A 20,657-nucleotide genomic window follows, 5' to 3' on the forward strand; every position below is an offset into this window, starting at 1 on the left:
CACACACACACACACACACACACACACACACACACACACACACACACATACACACACACACCCCTCATCCTCAGACACTTTGAAACTGCCAGACATTGGCGAGGATGTGGGGAAAATTGGCATTCTCATACCTGTATGAGTAATGATTGTAAATCAGTGCAAGTTGATTTCTGGGGGGCAATTTAACAGGGATATATCAAATCCTTTTAAAAATATTCAATACATAGCCTTTGCTTGGAGAAATATCTGATTCTAGGACTGCTGCAGAAAATATACAAGATGAGCCTGGAGCATTTTGTAGTGTCAGAAAGTAAAGAAGTGCTCCCCCCAAACCTCAGAACAACCCTTACATTGGTGAGGGCATGTCAGGGGCCACAGGAGTGGACTAAAAGAGCTTCCAGAGGCCAAAGCTGAACAGTTAGAGCAACAAAATAAATCAAGTAGTATTGGATTATAACCCAGAGTGTAAAAATAAGTATCCATGAGTCCATACTGATACAAACAAATGATCAGTAAATAAATAAATGAATAAGAGACAAATCTCATGTTCAGAAGAATTTCAAATAATTTTTGTAGATACTCTACCTTCAACCAGGGGGAGCATAACTCCTCACTCCTTAGGTGTGACTTCCTTCCAGAGAGTACAGTATGTGAAGGGGGAAAAAAGTAACTTTGCAGTGGAAAAACCTTAACAAATATTACCTGAGCCAGGTAATCAAGGTCAACATCAACAGCACTCGGTCATCAATGGTATGTGCCCTTGGTATGATGTGATGAGAATGGTGCTCTACCTCTGTGACTTTTCCTTCTCGAGGCCCGTAACCGTGGCCTAATCATGAGAAAAGCATCAGACAAATCCCAAGTGAGGGACATTCTACAAAAATACCTGACCGATGCTCCTCAGAACTGTCAAGATCATCAAAACGGTCAAAGCCAAGAGGAGACTAAGGAGACCTGGTGATTAAATATAATGTGGTATCTCAGGTGAAATCTGGAACAGAAAAAGGACGTTAGCGAAAAATTAAGGGAATCTGAATACAATCTAGACTTCAGTTAATACTAGCATTAATACTAGTATTCCAAATTTGTTGATTCATTCTAACAAATGCACTAATGTAAGATGTTAATAATAGAGGAAACTAGATATTGGAACCCTCTGTACTATCTTTGTAATTTTTACTTTGACCCAGGAGTTTCCCTTCTGGGAATTTTTTTTCTTTGGAAATAATTAAGGGTGAACCTAAAGATTCACCAACGTAAATATGTGTCACAGAGGTGTAGGTTATAGTGAAAAGGTAGAAGTAATTTGTGTCCAATAATTAGGTGTGATAAATCCATACAACTTAATCGTGAACCATAATCTTAGAGAAATACATTTCTTGATAAAGGTATTCGTGATTGATAGTTGAATGAAAAAATAGATTATGAAAGAGCCTGTGAAGTATATATTTTTACATATGCATAGGAGGGGTATAGATGAATATATTTCAATGTGTTAATGTTGATTATCACCAGTGGATAACACTATGGGTTTTTTTTTCTTTTTATAGAAGCAATCCGTGTTTGCTACAGAAAATACAGATCAGCGAAAAACAAAAAGTTGCGTTTTGAATTAAAAGAAAAAAGGCTGGAACTGATTCCATTATAAATCCAGCAGCAGCAGTAACAGAAGACTCAATCCTAAGGAAGGGAGTTCTGAGAGCACATGGGACACTGGCAGGCTAAGAAGCCTGCCTGTTACTTCTGTTCAAGTGTCTCCCTATCAAAGGGCCCTGCCTGAACAGGCCTGCTGGCACCTTTCCATCCTCCATAGAAACGGGCCACCACCCCAAGTGGAGTGCAAGAAGGGCAGCCACCTATAAAAACGGTAAACAGGTTGCAAGGTACATGGAGATCAAACTTAGCACTGTGGTCAGTGTGTGGACCTGAGGCCGCCCTGGAGCCCCAGACCTGTCTCACAGGTGCCTGTGTCGGTCTATAGGGGCAGAGGCAGCTGTGAGGGCTGAAAGGCAAACCCAGTGTCTACTTCCTTCTCCTTCTGTAGTCATCCTACCCTTTTCTGGCATTTTTTCATCTTAAAGAAGAACTTGCAAGTACTTTCCAACTCATTACAACAACCCTTGGAAATAGATATTATCGTCCTATTTTTCAGGTAAAAAATTGAACCTCAGAGATCTTAGTCTTCAGTGGCTGTCACTTATTGTCTGGGTAACCAGGGGTCAGAAGATCAGGTTTATGTCTGTCTTCTTACACGAGTGCATTTTCATATCTGAGGGTTCTGGAGTCTGCATAAGCTGGATCTACCATTTACAAGCTGTGTACCTCAAAGAAGTCACGTAGCTTCTCTTGGCCTCACTACTCTGATCTGTAGGATGGAGATGATGATACTTATCCTAAAGCTACTGTTAGGGTTTGGTGAGATTGTGTATATGAATTGCTTAGCACAGTGCCTGGAGCATTAAGTCGGCCGTCTGTGAACAGTGGTCATTACTGAAGGAGAGAAGATTCATGAGATCAAGTATAACGTGATCTAGAGAGAGAAGAGCCCTTCTCCCTGTTTCCTGTGATTTGCGAAGGAAGGCACAACAAGGGTTGGTACCACTTTAAGAACCACGATGAATTGGGAAATCACAGGAAATCATTTGCCCATAGAGCTCACTGTACTAGGGTGTGTACTAGGTATTGATCAAATAGTACAATTCATCAACCTGGCATTTAGGCCCAGCCAGGAAAAGAGGTGAAAGAACTTGGAATGTTGAGGTCAGCCTTCAGATTGAGTTGGAGAGGAATGGGGAAAGAGGGCAGTGCATAGGAAGCAAGAGAAAAAAACAGTATAAATGAGCTCTAATTAATTAGCTCAGCAAATGTGTAAGTCAGAAAGGAGCTTTGCTTTTGTCTGGTTTGAATTTTTGTAAATTTCACTTACAAGGCGAGGTGTCCTAATTTCCCTGATGGGGAAACTGGGTCCGGAGTCACACAGCAAAGCCAGGACTAGAGCTGTGAAGCCCTCTGATGTTTTTCTCAGTTAACCCAGGATAAACGGGGAGGACATTTTACTTTATTTTGTACTTGTATCTCTTTTAAATGTACACTTACATCTCTTAAAACTAATTTGTATTAGTTCCACAGGCAGCAGCTAAATATGTAAGTTCTGATTCCTCATAGCACAGTAACGCCTCACTTTCAGCCCAGGCTACTGGGACAGGTGACACGGGAGACAGAAGTAGCAGCTCTGCTCTGTCTGGTGGAGGAGTATTTCCGGGTCAGGGCGTTTGGCCCGTCCTCCAGCCAGGCCGATCACATTCTCACTGGAAGTGAGCAGCTGCAGCCTCAGATGGTGAATGGAGACTTCCATTAATTCCTCATACGACACCTATGTGGCGTCCTTTCTGGAGAATACTACATCTTTCTTTTTGCATCTCAACTGAATCTAGCCTTCCTTCCTTGTTGATACCTCTTAATTTCTCCATCCTCTTAAGTGAATAATCCTTTTTACATCAATAATGAATAAATAGCCAAGGACTCAGCGATATAAGTGATGCGAAATCAAATTAAGTTGTATTGTATTCTCAGGAAAAGAGACTAACTTCCAAGATCAGAGTGCCTACCCACCTCATTTATTAACTTCCTCTTATAAGTGGCCATCTCTGGGGACAGAAGCTGAAAAACGGAGCTGCCTATCTATATGGACTGTCTTAAAGCTTGTCAGGCAGTGAAAACACTCCTTGACCTTAATCACTTTATGAGCAGGTGCTTAGGGGCTGAATAGGACTGGGGCTTGCCTCTAACAGTTCAATTTCACAGGCACAACAAGACAGAAAGGGTTGCTCATGAGACAGCGTGCCCAACTGGCAGAGGGGACACAGCATTCTGCTGGCTGGGCTCCTTCGTCCTATTCTGTCACCTGGACCCCTACCCCTAGGGGGTGTTAAGTGTCACATCACTCTCCCGGTCGTGATTTAGGAACTCTCAGTTCCTTTAGCTACACTTTTTGTTCTTATACCCCCCAAATAATTTAGAAAACATTATGTGCCTCCTTGCCCATTTTAAGTTAACTCCTGAAGTTATATGTCAAGTTTAGACAGTTGAGAAGGATGTTAATTCTGACATACTGCATAGTACGAGCTTTATATACATTTTTGTCAAAACTTCGGCACTACAGATTTAGCATATTAAATTTCCAGGGGAGATTCACTGTGTAATCTCATTGGCAAAGATGGTTTTCATGGTCAAACCATCCAGCCAAATCAGTCTTGCTTTCTGTCAGATCCAAGTCTGATTTCATTTTGTCGATTAAAATAAACATATTAGTACACACTTCATGACAACCATCTCATTTCTGAATATGAATTCTTAGATCTGTGGGTGGACAGATAAGGGCACACAGCTTTGCCAAGAGTTTATTACCTGGATGGAATAAGGGATTATATCCTTCACTATTTCTTACCCTGTTCTCATAGGACTCCTCTTAGAAGCAAGGCATTCTAAAATTGTCCCATGGTGAGATTCGGGAGGATGAGGGGTATGCATTTCTTTTCTGAAGTAGGAGTAAGGTGACTAAAAAGTGAGAGTGGCTGAAGAGAGAACTTGTAGATCACAAGCACGTTCCAGGAGAGGTCAGTTTTTTGTTTTTTTTTTTTTGCGGTACGCGGGCCTCTCACTGTTGTGGCCTCTCCTGTTGCGGAGCACAGGCTCCAGACGCGCAGGCTCAGCGGCCATGGCTCATGGGCCCAGCCTCTCCGCGGCATGTGGGATCTTCCCAGACCCGGGCATGAACCCGCGTCCCCTGCATCAGCAGGTGGACGCTCAACCACTGCGCCACCAGGGAAGCCCTTAGAGAGGTCAGTTTCAACAATGAGTATGTATGGAAGGTAAGGATCTGGACATTAATTTCCTTTGAACTACCAATGACCGAATACCTCCTGGACAATCATTAGGTACCACAAAGGTATGTGTACCTCGGTTTTAAAACTGCTGCTTTTAGACACAGTAGCACTCTCAAACTGGGTCATTCTGTGACTGACACCAGTTAACTGGGCTTCGCTCAGTATGTCCTCACCGGTGTTTGGCAGGGACTGACTTTTCTAGAGACCTGTCAAGTAGAAGGGTCAGAACCATGGAACTCAGACTTTCTTTCTATTCAGTATCTGTAGGTCTGGAGTTGTCATTTTAAAAACTCTCGAAGGAAGCAAAGAAGGGCATTCCAGAAATGTAAGGACATCTGGGGATAAGAGCGCACTTGCTCTGGAATGTAACATTTCAGATGCCAGAAGAACAACGGTGAAGGAAAGTTAGGCAGGTGTTGATTCTGGATAAGAAGAAAAGCAGGTTGAAGAAGGGAGCTAACATTTTAAAGTATTTATATTGCATAAAATACATAAAACTCTCGCAATAACCCTGTAAGATATACAGTAACTATTACCGCAAGGAAACTGAGACTCAGAGAGGTTGAGCAGCTCATCCAAAGTTGCACAGCTCATTAGTGCCAGAGCGGGGATTTGAACCTAGTTTAGTTTGGTGACTTCAAAGCCCTTATATAATGCTGCTTCTCTCATGGTAAATACCTACTACAGAATGGGCTATCTATCTAACACCCTTAGTTTATTCTCAAAACAACAATAACAGAACAGACACTCAAAATTTCAATATCCTCTGAGTATCACTCCAATTATAAATGTAAGTGTGAGTGGTAGATGTTTCAGAGGAGGATGACAAGTGGCTGAGGTGGAAGGCTGTGTTACTTCCCTTGGAGAAAGTAGACTCTTATAGACTATTTAAGATAAAATCCTGTGAACACAGATCAGCTTATATACAGAGTGAAGAAGGGACATTCAGATGATATCTCACACTAATGATACTGTGTGACCCTCCAGGAGAGAACACACACAAGGTGAACAAAGCTGTATGCTATAGATTCAGTTACGATTTTTTCTTCTTTATTGTGGCAAAAAATTAATTTCATTAATTATGAGAATGAGTATTATTTATTTGAAGATGCTATTCTGGACAAAAATATGTCTCTCTCCCTCCCTTCCCCTTTCTATCTCTCTTTCTCTCTCCCCCTCCCTCCCTCCCCTTCCCCCCTCCCTCTGTCAGCTACTAGGCTCTGAAGTCCATGAGGGCAACTACTGTGATTTCATCTTGTTCGTTGTTGTGCCTAGTGTTATGCCTAACACAGAGTAGATAGTCAAATTAACCAGTGATATGCCAGAATTCCAAGGTCTTAGGCTTTTAAACTGTGAGATGAGCTGTGTCATTCAGGCCCAAGAACAGATCTCTTTTAGGATAGTAAGAAAAGATTTTATCAGTCAGGGTTTTTGATCTGTTCCCCAAGTCAGCTCTGCACATCTTATAATAAGGGACTTGGCAACTCGAAAAGAAGTTAGTTTATTTATAATTTCATTATACTCAGTTTTGTGGAGTTGTTGACCTCTTTGTGAATATGATGAAAATTATGGCCTCTCTCAGACAAGGAACACACAGACAAAATTTTGTGTACAACTCCAGTAGGTTCATGAACCCTTTAAACTATGCATCTCAAGTTAAGAATGCTGAATGATGAACCGCAGTTGAAGGAAGGGGCACCTGCTTGTGCTAGACCTCTCATATTTGAAGGAAAATTGACAAAAGCACATTGAGCTCGCTTTGGATATAATACCAAAGGGGAGACAATGGCACCGGTTCCAACTGGGTCTTGGTTCTAGTGAGACGCTTTCATGAAAGACCCTTTTTGTTCCCTTTGGGACAGATGCCACCAAGCACTGCTCCTTAATGACGGTCCACTGTCCAGCCCTTCCTAGCATGCACCCTTCATCCCGTGATCGGACAGAAGGCAGGAAAAGGGAATGGAAACAGGGCAGAATTTGGATAGTGAGGCTTGCTGACTTGGTTCTTTTGGCTCCTGAGTACACGTGCCTTAATTTCACGCTCCATGCCTCGAAATGTTTCGCCCTGAGCAGAAGTACTACAGGTCCGTCGTCTAGGATATTTTCCCTTAAAGGCCTTCCCAGAGGGATGCAAAAAAGCACAGATTTTTATATAGACGTAGATAATCCCTTGTGAGATAAAAAACATTTCTAGGTCATAGCAGGGCGCTGATGTACACCCCAGGCCTGTCCTCTTCCCTAACTCCTGCCTCTACCAGAGGAAGGGGGATTTACCTCCCTTCCAAGCTCCCTAACTCACCTGCTTCAGACTTTATCCAGCCGAAACTAATCCTTAAGTTTTAAGGACGCAGGCCTTACTATGTGACCAAGGATTTTACATCTCTCAGAGCTCCACTTTCTTCATTTGCGAAATGGGGAGAGTAATAATAATAATAGTAGTCCCTACATCCTAGGATTATTGTGAGGACTAATAGAAAGAATGGGTGAGGAACGCTTAGCTCAGTGCCCCTGGCACACTTGATCAAGCTGGCTCTTGTTATTATTTTAAGGACAGTGGCCTCTAGAAGTGGTGGAGGAGGAGAAACTAGGCACATTTGCTGCTCTTGTCCTTCTAAGTGTCCTTGTAAGTCTTTTTCTGGCCCTGACTTTTTCTTGCCCTAGTGCTTGTATCAACAATGTTCTCTCCCAGGACCAAGCCAGGGAGGCTCTAACCCTGAGCAGCTGACGTTCTAGCCATGCTTCTGAGACTCACAACTCATTTTTTGGCCACTGAAATACTACTGACATCTAGGATGCCCTGGTCAAGTCAGTCATGACTGACCATTCTTTCAGCTCCTTCCTTCTCTCCCTTCCTGTTTTTATTTCTCACTGTCTTTTTACAACAACTATTTATTGAACACTTCTATATGTCTGGCACAGTCCTAGTGCTAGATAAACAGTAGTCGATAAAATAGACAATATTGCTATTCTTTTGTGCTCTGGTGGGGGTAGAGGGGAGAGTAAATAGCAAACAGATGATTTATAGGACATGATAAGGGCTATGAAAGAAAGAAGATGGAGATGGAGAGTAACCAGGGAGCCTGACTTAGATAGAATACCTTCTCTGAGGAGGTGACATCTAAACCCGGTGACTGTCCCTGTGGCATGAATTAAAACCTTGGCTTTATTCCAGGTGAGAAGTGCCATTTGGTGTGCAGAATGATAGCTTCTCTTTGCCTTTCTCTTCTAACAATAGGTGGCTTTAAGGCTTAGGGGACGTCAAACTCCTGATTTTCACCAGCAATTTATTTTGTCAAGTTAAAAAAATATCATGACCCTCACCTGCTCCTTTAAATAGCTATTCACTTACTGTGTACCAGGCACAGGCATTTTATATGTATTATTTATTCCTCCAGTAACCTAAGAAAGTAGGTTTTATTATCATCATTATCTCTGCAGTCAGATAAAGAAATCAGAACGTAGAGAGGCTAAGTAACTTGCCCCTGGCCACAGTGCCCAGCAGCGGTAGGGTTAGGGCTGGAATCCAGGGGCGTCTGACAGCAGAGCCTGTGCCTTCTGTCAGTAGACTAGGCTGCCCCCCTTCTTGTGAAGTCTTAACTCACTTGGTTCTCCTTTCCTTTGTAGTGGTGCCAGTGAAGAAGAAGACACATGAAGGCCTGCCATCCCCAGTGGAAAATCATCCCTTCCCCTTGTGTGTATGTGACGGCGTATATGTAATGGCTTCTGATTCCTGTGAAAGCTGCCCAGCAACAAACGTGCTTCCACCAGATGCCTCCCCAGATCCACAGCAGGCACATAGCTCTCCAAGGAATGACCAGTTTTACTCTTACTGACTGTGCTTCTCATTCTCTTGTCGTGATAGGTCAAGGAAAATGCCCCTTTGATCAACCAGGAGCAATTAAAGGGTCCTTCAGGTAAATCCCTCGATGGCTGCTTTGAACTTGCTCAGGAAAGCCAGCCCCTGTCATATTGTATACCCAAACAGTATCACTTCATTAAGAAGGATCTGGAATAATCTTGAAGGGCAGTCAGAATTTGTTTCCCTACCTGCTAATAAAACCACACTTTATTCATATTGAAGCATGGAATAAATGAGGGAAAAGTAGGGCCGAATCAACCCACATAGTTCGTCTCTAAAAGTCCATTTAATACATCTGTGAAAATGTGGTTTCATGAAATAATATGGATGGCTTGAAAACAGATAAAGAGTTAAAAGTTAGAAATATATAGAGATATTTTTAGTACATGAGGTTATCCAGGATTTCAGATTCATAATTCAGTGCTGTGGAAATGAAAAAAAAAAAAAAGATTGAAGAGATAGAAAAGAAATGACCTTTTTTTTTTCCAAAAAAAAAGGACCAAAGAGATCTGATTAAAAGTTGAAATCGAAATCAGTATTTCTGAACTCAAATTGCCTAAGTTTCCAAAATAGTCACTAAAGGATCTGATGGAACGTGAATTATTTGAGTGGACTCTGAGGTTTTATGGGTCTTGTCACAGCATGAAAGTCTGGAATGTGTATTACAAATGGGAATTTTCAGTGTAGGTTTTGCTCCCCCTCCCCCAGCTTAGCCTAATTTGGCTTAAATGCAGTGTGGGGAGAATTCTTGGCCCTCTGTGGTGTGTTGAATCGAGCTCCATCTCCTGGCAGATATACCTTCCTTTTACTCCAGCAGGGACCCTCTTCCCCTGGCTCTCCCCACCTCCAGGTCATCTCCCACACGCTGGCTCTCTCCTCTTAAGTAACGTGAGCAGAGACTCACCGTGGTTGGACTCTGGTCTTTCCCCACTCCCAAAGCACATTTCCTTACAACCAAGTTTTTTACTCCTAAATAAGCAATGATGTACTAGGGAATACAAAACTGCAAACTAAAAAACATGCGTCTTCTGAAACAGGAGTTTTACTTAACAAATGGTTTGGAGTCAGGGAATGACATTATTTTTAGATAAAACAAACACAATTATATTATGAAATAGAATGTTTGTATACATAAACAGTAAAGATAAAATAGGAGACTTCACAGAGAATTTTTATTAGCGAGTGGGGTGGTGTTCCCTCTCCTCTGCCTTTATGGTATTTTGGTGTTCCCTTCTGAGAAGTACAATTGGAACTACATCCAAGCAGCCTTAGGGTTTCTGTTGACTCAGGACCTAGACTTCTAGTGCCTCTGAGGCAGAAACAAAGGAGCTGCACTGAGGGGAGTTCCTCTTCCTGCCTGCCTGCCTGCCTGCCTGCCTGCCTGTATACCTATCACAGAGCTTTAGGGCCAACCGATATGTGTGTGCAGGATGGTTTTGAGGGAGAAACAATGCTTACTTACTATAGGAATCCTGTCTATATCACTGTTCAGTCCTGTGCATGCTATGAAATGATTGTTTCTTTGAGGCCAGGAAGCTACCAGGTGTATATGCTTCTGGGTTAGGATTACCCTTGCTCACTAAATATGTTGTTGGGACATTGGGGCTGAGAGTAGTTTGGGCTGTTTAAAAAAAAAACACAGTTATTTTTCTCTCCAACTGGTGGCCAGCAAATGACTAAGACATTTTCGGTGCTTTACCTTTCTGCCCACGAAGACTGGCGGTTTGGGGATACCACTAATTACAACCCCCAACCACATCCAAAGAAACTACTCCTAAAGAAGGACCAGTGGCCATTCTTAAAAGAGTTTAAAAATCAGAATATTAAGAAGAATTTAGGATTTGGAAGCTTGTGTTGTCTTTCCCCAGTAAGTATTGTTGAATCTCCAAGTAGTAGCCTTATTTTAGCAGTGGACAGATCACTGGCTCCTCCATACCTGATCATACGTTATTACTTTAGATCAGTATTTGGGAAACCCAGGCATTTATGCAATGGATATGAATGGAAATACAAACACATGCCAGCCTGTCTCAATAAATGATCGTACTCTGTAATCCTCAAGGAAAGCACTTTCGCTTTTACTTAGAAAGGATTTCAGATTTGCTTTGTGGGCTCCTGCTGTTTTCAGCACCTGATAAAACTTTAACCAGGGAAGCATTAAACACAGCTCAGCAGCTTCTGCCCAGGCTCCTGAGTTCCTGCCGGCAGCATTTATCAGCGTATGCTTCCTGCAGTGGCACCAGCTTCCTTAAAGCTGGAGCATGCTTCTCGGCCTTAAGCCCCAAGCATGATGAGACTTCCCTCCTACCAGGTCAGTAAGAGTTGCTCACAACTGTGTCCTAACTGGCTGCAGGGTTTGCAGAAATCCCTAGGGAGAAGTCATCAAGGGAGGCAGGTAATGAATGTCTTCAGAATGAATTGGGTCCTCACAGCAATCCCTGGCTCCCTTCCAAAGGTTGGGTATCTGGAGGCTAAGAGGGGGTTTGTCCTTTGATTTGATTGTCATTAAATCCAGGACAATTCCAAGAATTGCTTGGAGTCTCTGCTCTGACAGCCTAGAAAGGGAAATGACTTAAAATATTGAGGACCAACTATGAGGACCCATTTCTCAGATGATAATACAGATTTGGAGGGCAAGAGTCACTTGCCTTGAGTTACACAGCTAGGAAGTATTGGAGCTAGGTTTTGTACCCGGCTCTTCCTAACTCTGTGTATGCCTAAAACAGAGAGAGAGAAAAAGGCTGCAGGTTCCCCCCCTGCAGTCTGACCATTCCACTCTATGGATTCTTTTTCAAAATTACATTTTATGGCTATAGTTGAGGCTCAGAAATGGCAGCAAGTTAGCCTTATTCTTCTACTTTAGCAGATACATTAAGTACATATTGCTAACTTGAGCCTGCCCCCAGGAGTTGGAGGACACCTTTCCTTTTGGTGCCATCCCCCATAAATACAGTGTTTTTAGGCCTTCAGGAGTATGGAACTTCTCAGAAATAGTAGAAGTGAGGAGTGTTCTGCTCTCTAACTTTATTTGAAAATGTCAGCTGCTACACTGCTGCAGAAAAGGAAATCTTCATATTTTAGTAAACCTAGCCAGTCTGTGAGGATGTGGTAATTCAAAGTCCTGTGAACATAGACTTTCCTGCTAACACCTGATGTGTACACACACACACACACACACACACACACACACACACACACACACACAGTTTAACAAGTGAGAGAAATTCAGAGCTTCATTCAGAGCTGCTTCAAATTCAGAGCTGCTTCATTATCTCGCATACCACCGCAGAGGTTTCTGCCAGCCCTGATTACAAGTGTCACCAGATAATGGGGCTTAGTTGCTTGCTTACAAGATGCTAACAAGAAGAGCAACTCCTTGGCAAAGGTTGTCAGCTCCTAAAGCATTGAGCCAAGGTGACAGCCCTGAGGGAAATCGCACTCCAGCCCTACTCCAAGGTGTCTAATGATATGGGAAATTTGGACACCCAGAATCTTTGGTGACCTGAGAGTCTAACCACTCTAGTCAGGCCTGAGGGCACGGCTGCAGAATTCACGACCGATAGGAGTGGCAGGGCTTAGGAAGTCCTCTCCTCCACCTAGAAAATATTCTCTTGCCAATACCTGACATGCCACACTCAGTAGCTGTTCAACACATGCTTTTCGATAAGAAAATTAGTTGCATGTTTACGGTGTGCCTAGCACAACTGGAATTTTCTGTTTAAAAAACAAATCTATCTCATTATGAATGGACTCAGCCCAGCCCTGAGAGAAAAGAAGGCCTGCAGGCCTGCAGGGGAGACTTCAGATCTCATTAATATTGCCTTACCCAATGGTGTTTCTGAAGCCCCACCACAGCCCGTTCCAAGAGCTACAAGGCTCATGGGGACTGCCTAGTAAACCAGTAGCCTTTGGAACCAAGAACACACAAGAATATGCGCTTGTTCGCGCCAGGGCAGGAAAATAAAAATAAATTAAGACACTAGTGGGTATACTGGTACAAAAAGTGCCGCAGAGCCCATGCTAGGCTTGATATGACCTTGAGGGGACAGTAGATTTATACTTAATGGGGCTTAAACCTGACCAATCTTTCTACAGTGACAGGCCACACTGCGTGGATGGGGAGAACCAAGGAACCCCTTGTCCTCTGCCTGTTTTCCTGTGCACAGTCACATGCCCTCCTCAGTCATCTTCCTCTTTCACACTTTACATTAAACAAGGGAGCACTCAGTCTTTCACGGGAATTACACATTTGAGTTAATGTTTCAGTATTTCATTTTCATACTGTAAGTTATTTTGTAAGAAAGATTTACTGCTCTCCCAGGATGTTTGGACTCAGTGCCCCCGTGCATTTGGAAATCAATAAACTATTACTGGAAATACCATTTGTCTCTCAGAGCTGTGCACAAAGGACCCTGCTAGGCGTAAATATTCATGGTGATCTGCACTGTTAACTGGGATAATGCTGGAGATGATGGTGTTTTGGTTATGAGAGGTGGGACTCTCATTTGCCCCTGACTTCTCTAGCATAGCTTAGGAGATCTCTGGGAGTGGCAAAAGGACAGACTTAAAGTCATTGTTATTTAAAGAAATGTTTTCTCCTCAAAGTGAAATGATCCATGCCTAGGTTAAATTTTCTGAGCAAAGTAGATTATAAAGTAAAGAATGCTTGGTCCTGAATGATGTTTTCAAATAACGTTAAAGCTTTACAATTTGGATTAGCCAGGGTGGTGGTCACACTTTAATTTTTACCATATTTGCTAGAAAAAAAACCTTCATAGAGCAAATTACAGTTAGGCCAGCAAAATCATCTTTGGGGAGCCTTAGAAGTACACATTTGATATAACTGATGAAGAGAGAGAATTAAGTTCTAAATGAAGCAATTCTAGTCCAGTTTGTAATATCAGGAGCAGAGGATGCATTGAAATCAAGAGGCAAAATGTGAAAACTCAATATAGTAGATACTGTATGAATTAGAAGGTACAGTTCCTACCTAAAGGCATTACAATTCAATTTTTAAAATCCATCCTTAAAACCCACCAGCAAGTGTCTGGAGGAGCTGCAGTTTATGAACCCTGCTGTAAAAACTTTTTTTAACAGATTTGTCTCCATCAAACCCCTTTAGTTAGCTAGAGGCTGTATGTGAACTTTGGAGAAATTGTTCAAGATAGGGTTCTAGAGGGAGTCAGTCACTCAAGGTCATGCGGTGAGCCACGCTGATAAAGCCAGGCCGGGAGACCCTTGTCCCCTGTAGCAATCATTAGGCCCACTTCCTCCCTCCCCAGTTGCTAAGCACACTTCTGCCTGGTGGGATGGGATTGCCAAGCACTGTAGTACTTGGGAGTCTCGGTGTTTTAACAAACCACAATGCGTTTGGAGGTTTTCTTCCCTACTTCCTGGTGCCAGTATCTCAATACCGCATCCCATTGCCTCAGCCCTTTTTCATTTATTGTCTTTCGCTCTGAAAGCTACAACTCTTTATTTTGTTTCATTGATCTTTGCTTGGTCCAACTTACAGGTGGGCCCATTTCCTTTACACTCATAAAAGTGAAATTGCAGCTGGTCTAGAATATCTCCTGGCCTTCACAAGGCACCAGAGGTGAGTACACCCAGCAGAAAGTCAGGCTGCCAGTATTAACAAGAGAAGAAGGTGTCACAGAAAAGAAAACAAAACGAAAGGCAGCTTAAAGTCAATAACTGGCTGCATTGAGTATCTGTACTCGTTAAATATTAGAGTCTCCAGGTTAAATCATTCATTTTGTTAATAACAATAGCTACCGTTTAGTGAGGTCTTTTTCTGGGCCAGGCACGGTCCTAGTTGCCTTTTACGTTATTTACTTCTCACAGCACTAATATTATCATCCTCTATTTTATTGCTCAGGAATCAGAGAGTTAAATACGCTGCCCAAGGTCACACCCTAATAAATGGGAAGCTAGGATTTAAACCCAGGTCTAGCAGACTTTACCCCCTGGCTCTAAAGCGCTCCTCTCCTAGCTGCACAGATTCCAGCTGATGCTGGTGAATAACCTTCACCCATCCACCCCCTCTCCACAAACACATACAGTATGGCCTTGGGGCGAAGGAGTTTGTCTTTTTTAGGCCTTGTTTTGTACAGTTTGCAAAGTACAGTGTACAGTGAGGGAAGGAGGGTTAAGGTGAGCAGTGAAATTCTCTTCTGACCTGAAACTGCACTTTTGGAAGGAGGAAGCTTTTAGACTTGCTTTATCTCCTTTATTCCAAGGCCATAAATAATGAAATCACCAGGAGAGGCAAAGCCATGGCTTCTTTTGCCATAGTCTTAGAATCCCAAAAGTCAGCCAACTCTGGCACTGAGCCTGTAATTTAATTAAACATGTTGAAGGCGTCTCCAACAGCTTGACAGTAGGCCAGCTTCATATTCTTGGAAAGGGACTGCAGACGGAGCTTGTCTGTTTTATAGTTCATTTACTGAGTTGAACCCTCATGGCCATAGCATACCATTTGCCTTACAAAAATGGCCCACGACCTTCATACCATTTTAGGGAGTCAGTCACAACTCATTTACCTATGGCTCAGTCAGCTTCACCTATCCCTATTTCTTAAACATGAAATCTGCACAAGTGGTTTGACAGTAATTGAGACAGAACTGGAAAAATCTGAAACCTCTGCTGGACCCATTCAAAAATGACTGAGAACTAAGAAGTGAGTAAACAAGACTTCTGACCAGTTGAAATAAATAGTATGAAGCAAACACATAAGAGAAAGGCCATCTGTCTACCCATAAAGCACCTACTCAGAACCTATTTATTCCTGTTTCACACATAGTTCTAAATGTTTGCTGTCTGGTTTCCAAGCCTACAGCAGATAAATTTAAGGGCGGAAAACAGATTTCTAGAGGAAACTTAAGAAGGAGAAGGAGTTGACAGCAATAGAGAAGACAGAAAAAGTTTAAGTAGACTGAAGAGCTCAAAAAGCACTGTTTTAGGGGGGCATTTAGTGCCCAAAACAGCTCTTTACACATCTCAGTTTCTAAACACCTCATATCATAGGACTGTGTAATTATACTCAAAGTGATGACCCTGAGCGTCACACCTAAAGAAACTAAGTTATGCTCAGAAGAAAGCAAGAATTTGCATATCAAACATTTTAGAAATACTTCTATCACAAAGGTAAAGAAAAATGAAACAAATTCCCCTTTTAGGGGTTAAAGGAATAAACCTTGGACTCTCCAGAACATTTAGTTAAGACAAAACATCCCCCACCTGAGGTTTTATTGTTCCAGGAGCCTCTTGTGTTTAGAGAGTTTTTTCATAGCTTTGTAAGTGACTTTCATGCTACAGTGCTTTGCATATAATGGCATGAACAATGGAAGTGCCAAGTTTCCCATTGATGAATAAAACTAATAACCAGAATACAGGTCAAATCCTGTTACAACAAATACTGCTACTATAAAAATCACTTAAGCATCCCTGTTATCTCTCAGCCCCTGTCAATTCCCCATTTATTTCAAGCAATAGTCATTACAGCAAAATTGGGGCATAATAAAAAGAAACTGGACCCTCACCACAAGTTGGATGTAACACAATTTAACCTGTAATACCAGGTTCTTTCTTGTATTTCTCCAGTTCTTTGCTGAAAGAAAAATAAATCTTATGTAGACATAATACCAGCCTGGGAAGCTGGTATTTAGTAGTTGTTGCTAGGAGAAGGAGGAATTCAGAAGCAAAGGACACATGGAGCTGTGTGGCAAACCCTCACTAGGGAATTTGGTCTCCAGGGCCACTTTTGACCTTAATCCACATTGGAGCCATCGACCACAGAGTCGCTTGCTTCTAATAGTGACGTAATGCATATATTAAGCCCTGGAATGAAAACATGATTCACTTCCCATGGGTCATTGAGCCCTTTGTGGCAATCTGGCCCTGATCCGATGACCCTGAGGTGAAGAAATTGAGAAACGTGTGACTGGAACTATCCTTTATCGCAAGATGCACTGCTTTCAACACTGTTGATTGTGTGTAGAAATGATGTAAGTTAATCAGCTGCATTCCGTTTGGTATACAGGCAAAGATTTTCCCCTGCCTCTCCATCTGCTTGTGGTAAGGATGAGTTTTGACGTTTGCTATAATTTTCTCTTTTTTCTACTTTCTTGTTTTCTTTCTGTCTTTCTCTTTCTTTTACTTAAACACTTTTTATGACTACATTGCAAGCAATATTTTGTAACACCCTTAGCAGTAGAAGGCGTTAAATCGTAGTTCATGTCTGAACAGCACAATCAGCAATAGGAAAAGGAGTGGGGAGGGAGAGGGAAATTGTCCACCTTTTCCTGATGATAATGCCTGGCTCAGGCCCCAGATTCACATCATACTGTGAAGAAGTTCATAAATTCTGGGCACTGCTCAGCCTGAGGAGGCAGGCAGTATCCCTTCATACCTCAGGGTGAGATGAATGGTCGTTGAAGTCATGCCAGTACAGAATACGTTCACCTCTGCTTGCTTTCTCCCCCAGGCCAGAATGTAGTTGAACACTTACATGTCCCAGGCCAGAAGATCAGGGTATGAGGAGCTTGAATACTTGGCTTGGCTCTTGAAAACATTGAGTCCAAGTGTAATTCTCTGGCTTGAAGGTCGCCATTTGCTGCCTCACCATTTTTATTAGGACATCTGGAGATTGCAGGTGTTAATTGGAAGTAACTTTTCTGTATTTGGTTTCTCTCCACACATTCAGGCTTCTAGGACCTTTTGACCCAGTTGGATGGCTATATCCTAGTATCAGATTCAGCCTATTCCAAGTGGGAAGAACGATGATAGACAAGTAAGATTGCTCTTTGGCTTGGTGGCGGTGGTGGTGTTGACTCTTGTCAGTGGGGTGATTATGGGTGGCCATGATGGTAAAGAAACCACTGATAACAATAAAAATGGGTATTTTCTCAGCACTTAAAAAACCAATTTCCATCTGCTAACAGGGGTTCTGATCTCTTTTCCCCAAACTCCTTTTTTCCCTAGAAGATACTGGCCTGTCTGATCAGAAAAGAGCATTCCTTCTGAGACCTTACCTCGCCAACTTATGGCCAAACTATACTTGCCTGTTAATTTACTCAAAACTAGGTTGCCTTTTAAACCTCTTTCCCCACCTCTGGCATGAGGACAAGACATGTGGAGGAAGAATTAGGTCACCTGGGGGTGCACTGTTGCATCTGGTTAAGTGGTGTAAAGAAGCCAAGATTTCTAGAAGTGTCTGTGTTTTGTCGTTTCCGAGATGGTGAGAAAATCCGTCTGGAGTGTTTATGCCCCTCTTCATAGCCAAGCCATGGGCTTTCTTTTGTATCGTGCTACTGTGGTTAGTCACCGCCCTCAGAAGGGACAATTTCACGATGACTTACTTCCTAGTAATCACTGGAACAGTCTCACGAGGATGTGCACAGCTGCTGTGTTTCTTTGGGCCTAGCACGTTCTCAGATGGCAGACTTGCAGAACAAATGAGAGGCCTGGCCCGGTTCACAGGCAGAGTGATCCAGAGTTCAGGCCTCCCCTTGCCTTTTATCCTCCGCCCTCCTTCCTCTGTTCCCCCACCTCCTCTTCTTCCGGTCTCTCCATCTGGAAACCATGAGCCTCATGGATTCCAGGCACAAGTCTCAGATTTCAGATGTTTGGGAAATGTCTTTGCTTGGGTCATTCTTCAACAGTAAGAGAATTCAATTTGGGAGGAGAAACAGCTGAGACCCTTCCTTGCACAGAAGAGAAAATAAATAAGGTGTGGTACATATCCATCCCCTTACCCACTCAGTTCCAAACCCACACACAATGTCTGATTTCAGAAACAATATTGAGATTCCCTCCTGGGAGGGAACAGAATGGAAAAAAACAAAATCTCCACTCCTAAAAACACTTTTCTCCCTTCTGAGGTATCAGCATAACTGGCATCAGATAATAGGATGTAACTGATTTTGTGTGTGGTGTTGGGGGAGGGTCTCTGGAGGGTGGAACTAAGAGTGACGGAATGAAGTGAAAAGTAAAATGTAGCCTAAGTTGTTAGGGAGAAACTGTTAACGTTAAGAACCACTTAACCCCAGTGTTGCATCTCCAGGAAAAAGAGCAATGTGTGGTCTTCTGTCCTTGGAAAATGGAATGAGCTTTCTCCTAATAAATACTAGGTTTCAGAAGCAGACAGACTTGGTTCTAGTACTGGCTCTATCCTTAACTAACTCTGAGGAATTAAAGAAGCAGCCGGATCTATGGGGCCTAGTACAGTGCCCGACACATAGGAGGAACTTAGTAAGTGGTAGCTTATGACCACTGTGTATTGTGATGAGCATCACTCATCAAATTGGAGTCCTCTCGGGGCTGTAGATGGAGCCTGCCCTCATGTTGTCCCACACTGGCTTGTCTGCGCAGCCTCTAGCTCCTCCCCAAGGCTACTTCTTAGCCCTCTCTACCACACCCACCCAATTATGCTTTCATGTCAGTTATAAGGATCTCAAGTTATATGTATTTATTTGTTCATATGGTTACTGTCTGTACCTCTTTGAAGCTTGTATTGTTTGTTCACTGATGTATTAGCAATGTTGATGAAATTGCCTGACCCAAAATAGATGTTCAAAAATGTTTGCGGACTTGCTGACTGATATCTTGATAGCATTTGTGTCCAGAGTTACTCCAGGTATTAATTACATCTCGACGCAGAAAACTGGGAAACACCTTTAGCTACATCTGCCCCAGCATAAGTGACCACCGCACTCAAAAGGTCTTTGAGTCACTTAGAGTAGAAGAGTAGGTCACTTACCTGCTCTTCCCAGAAGAGGGAAGAGAGTTAGGAAACCTAACTGCCATTCCTACTCTGCCACCAATAAGCTGTGCAGCGTTTGGCAGGTCAGCTTCCCTCTCTAAATACTCATAAAATGGGGACTAGAATCCACTAGATTGGAGGATCTTTCTGCCTCTTCCAGATATAACATTGTAAGATTTTAGCAAAGCAAGAGTGACAGCGAGAACGGCAAGATGCTTGCTCTAAGAATCCCAGCTTCTCTTCCTCTGTGTGTGTGCACGTATGTGTGCGCATGTACATGCAAGCAGCAGTGGGGTTCAGGGGGCCAGGGGGGACACGTGAACTGGGGCTGGCCAGGAGAGCTAGACTCATGTAGACTCTATGGAGAGTGACATTTCCCCAAATGCTTTGGGCTGAATATTCCAGTTATCCCCAAATTCCTGTGTTGAAATCCTAATCCCCGATGTGATGGTGTTAGGAGGTGGGGCCTTTATGGAGTAATTAGGTCATGAGGGTGGAGCTCTCATGTGAGGACACAAGGAGAAGTCAGCAGTCTGCAGCCCACAAGAGGGCTGTCACCAGAACCTGACCAGGATTCAGACTTCCAGCCTGCAGAACTATGAGAAGTAAGTTCTTGTTGAAGAGCCATCCAGTTGATAGTATTTTGTTGTAGCAGGCCAAGCAGACTGACACCAGATGTGCATAAGCCATGACCAAAGGTACCGTAGTCGAGTAAACGGGGAAGTGGAACAGTGGGCTAAACAAAGCTGAGCAGGTTTCTTTTCTGTGGGCCTTCTCAGACCTCTTAATGTGTTCAGTTGCACTGTGGAATTTCAGGAAGGGGTAGAGTACAGTTTTCTGGCATTCCGTCTAACAATTTGAGGAAACACTGATTTAGGGATGAGTCCAACTGACCTCATTTAACTGGTGAAAAAACTGAGGCCCAGAGAGATTAAATGATTTGCCTAAGGTCATACAGCTGTTGGGAAACCTGAGTTCTTGCCCAGATTTGGCCACTGTCTCCCAGAAGAGAAAGTCTGTTTATTGGCCCAAGAGCCTACATTAGAACATTCTAGGAAACACCCCAAGATTCCCTCTTTGATACTAAAGGGAAGCGTTGCATAGGCTGGAGTTCTTAGTCTCAGGCCTGCGCAGACATTAGCGTTCGGCA

General features: G+C 42.9%; 1 protein-coding gene across 4 annotated transcripts in view; it reads left to right on the forward strand.

The window, feature by feature from the left end:
- Positions 1 to 19,326, forward strand: part of TRIM44 (tripartite motif containing 44) — a 115,949-nt gene extending 96,623 nt beyond the window's left edge. For 2 of the 4 annotated variants that reach the window (XM_024752584.1, XM_024752582.1), the window contains exon 6: positions 8,511 to 19,326. Coding sequence is in view for 3 of the 4 variants with exons in the window: in XM_024752582.1 (XP_024608350.1) it covers positions 8,511 to 8,522 (12 nt within the window). In the remaining variant the exon portion in view is untranslated. Of the gene's footprint in view, positions 1 to 1,550; positions 1,699 to 8,510 lie in introns of those variants that run through there. The other 2 variants (XM_024752587.1, XM_024752585.1) reach the window with 2 other exon arrangements.
- The last annotated feature ends 1,331 nt before the right edge of the window (positions 19,327 to 20,657 follow it).

The sequence above is a fragment of the Neophocaena asiaeorientalis genome, unplaced genomic scaffold, assembly GCF_003031525.2.
Source record: "Neophocaena asiaeorientalis asiaeorientalis breed wild unplaced genomic scaffold, Neophocaena_asiaeorientalis_V1.1 scaffold196, whole genome shotgun sequence".
Taxonomy (NCBI): Eukaryota; Metazoa; Chordata; class Mammalia; order Artiodactyla; family Phocoenidae; genus Neophocaena; species Neophocaena asiaeorientalis.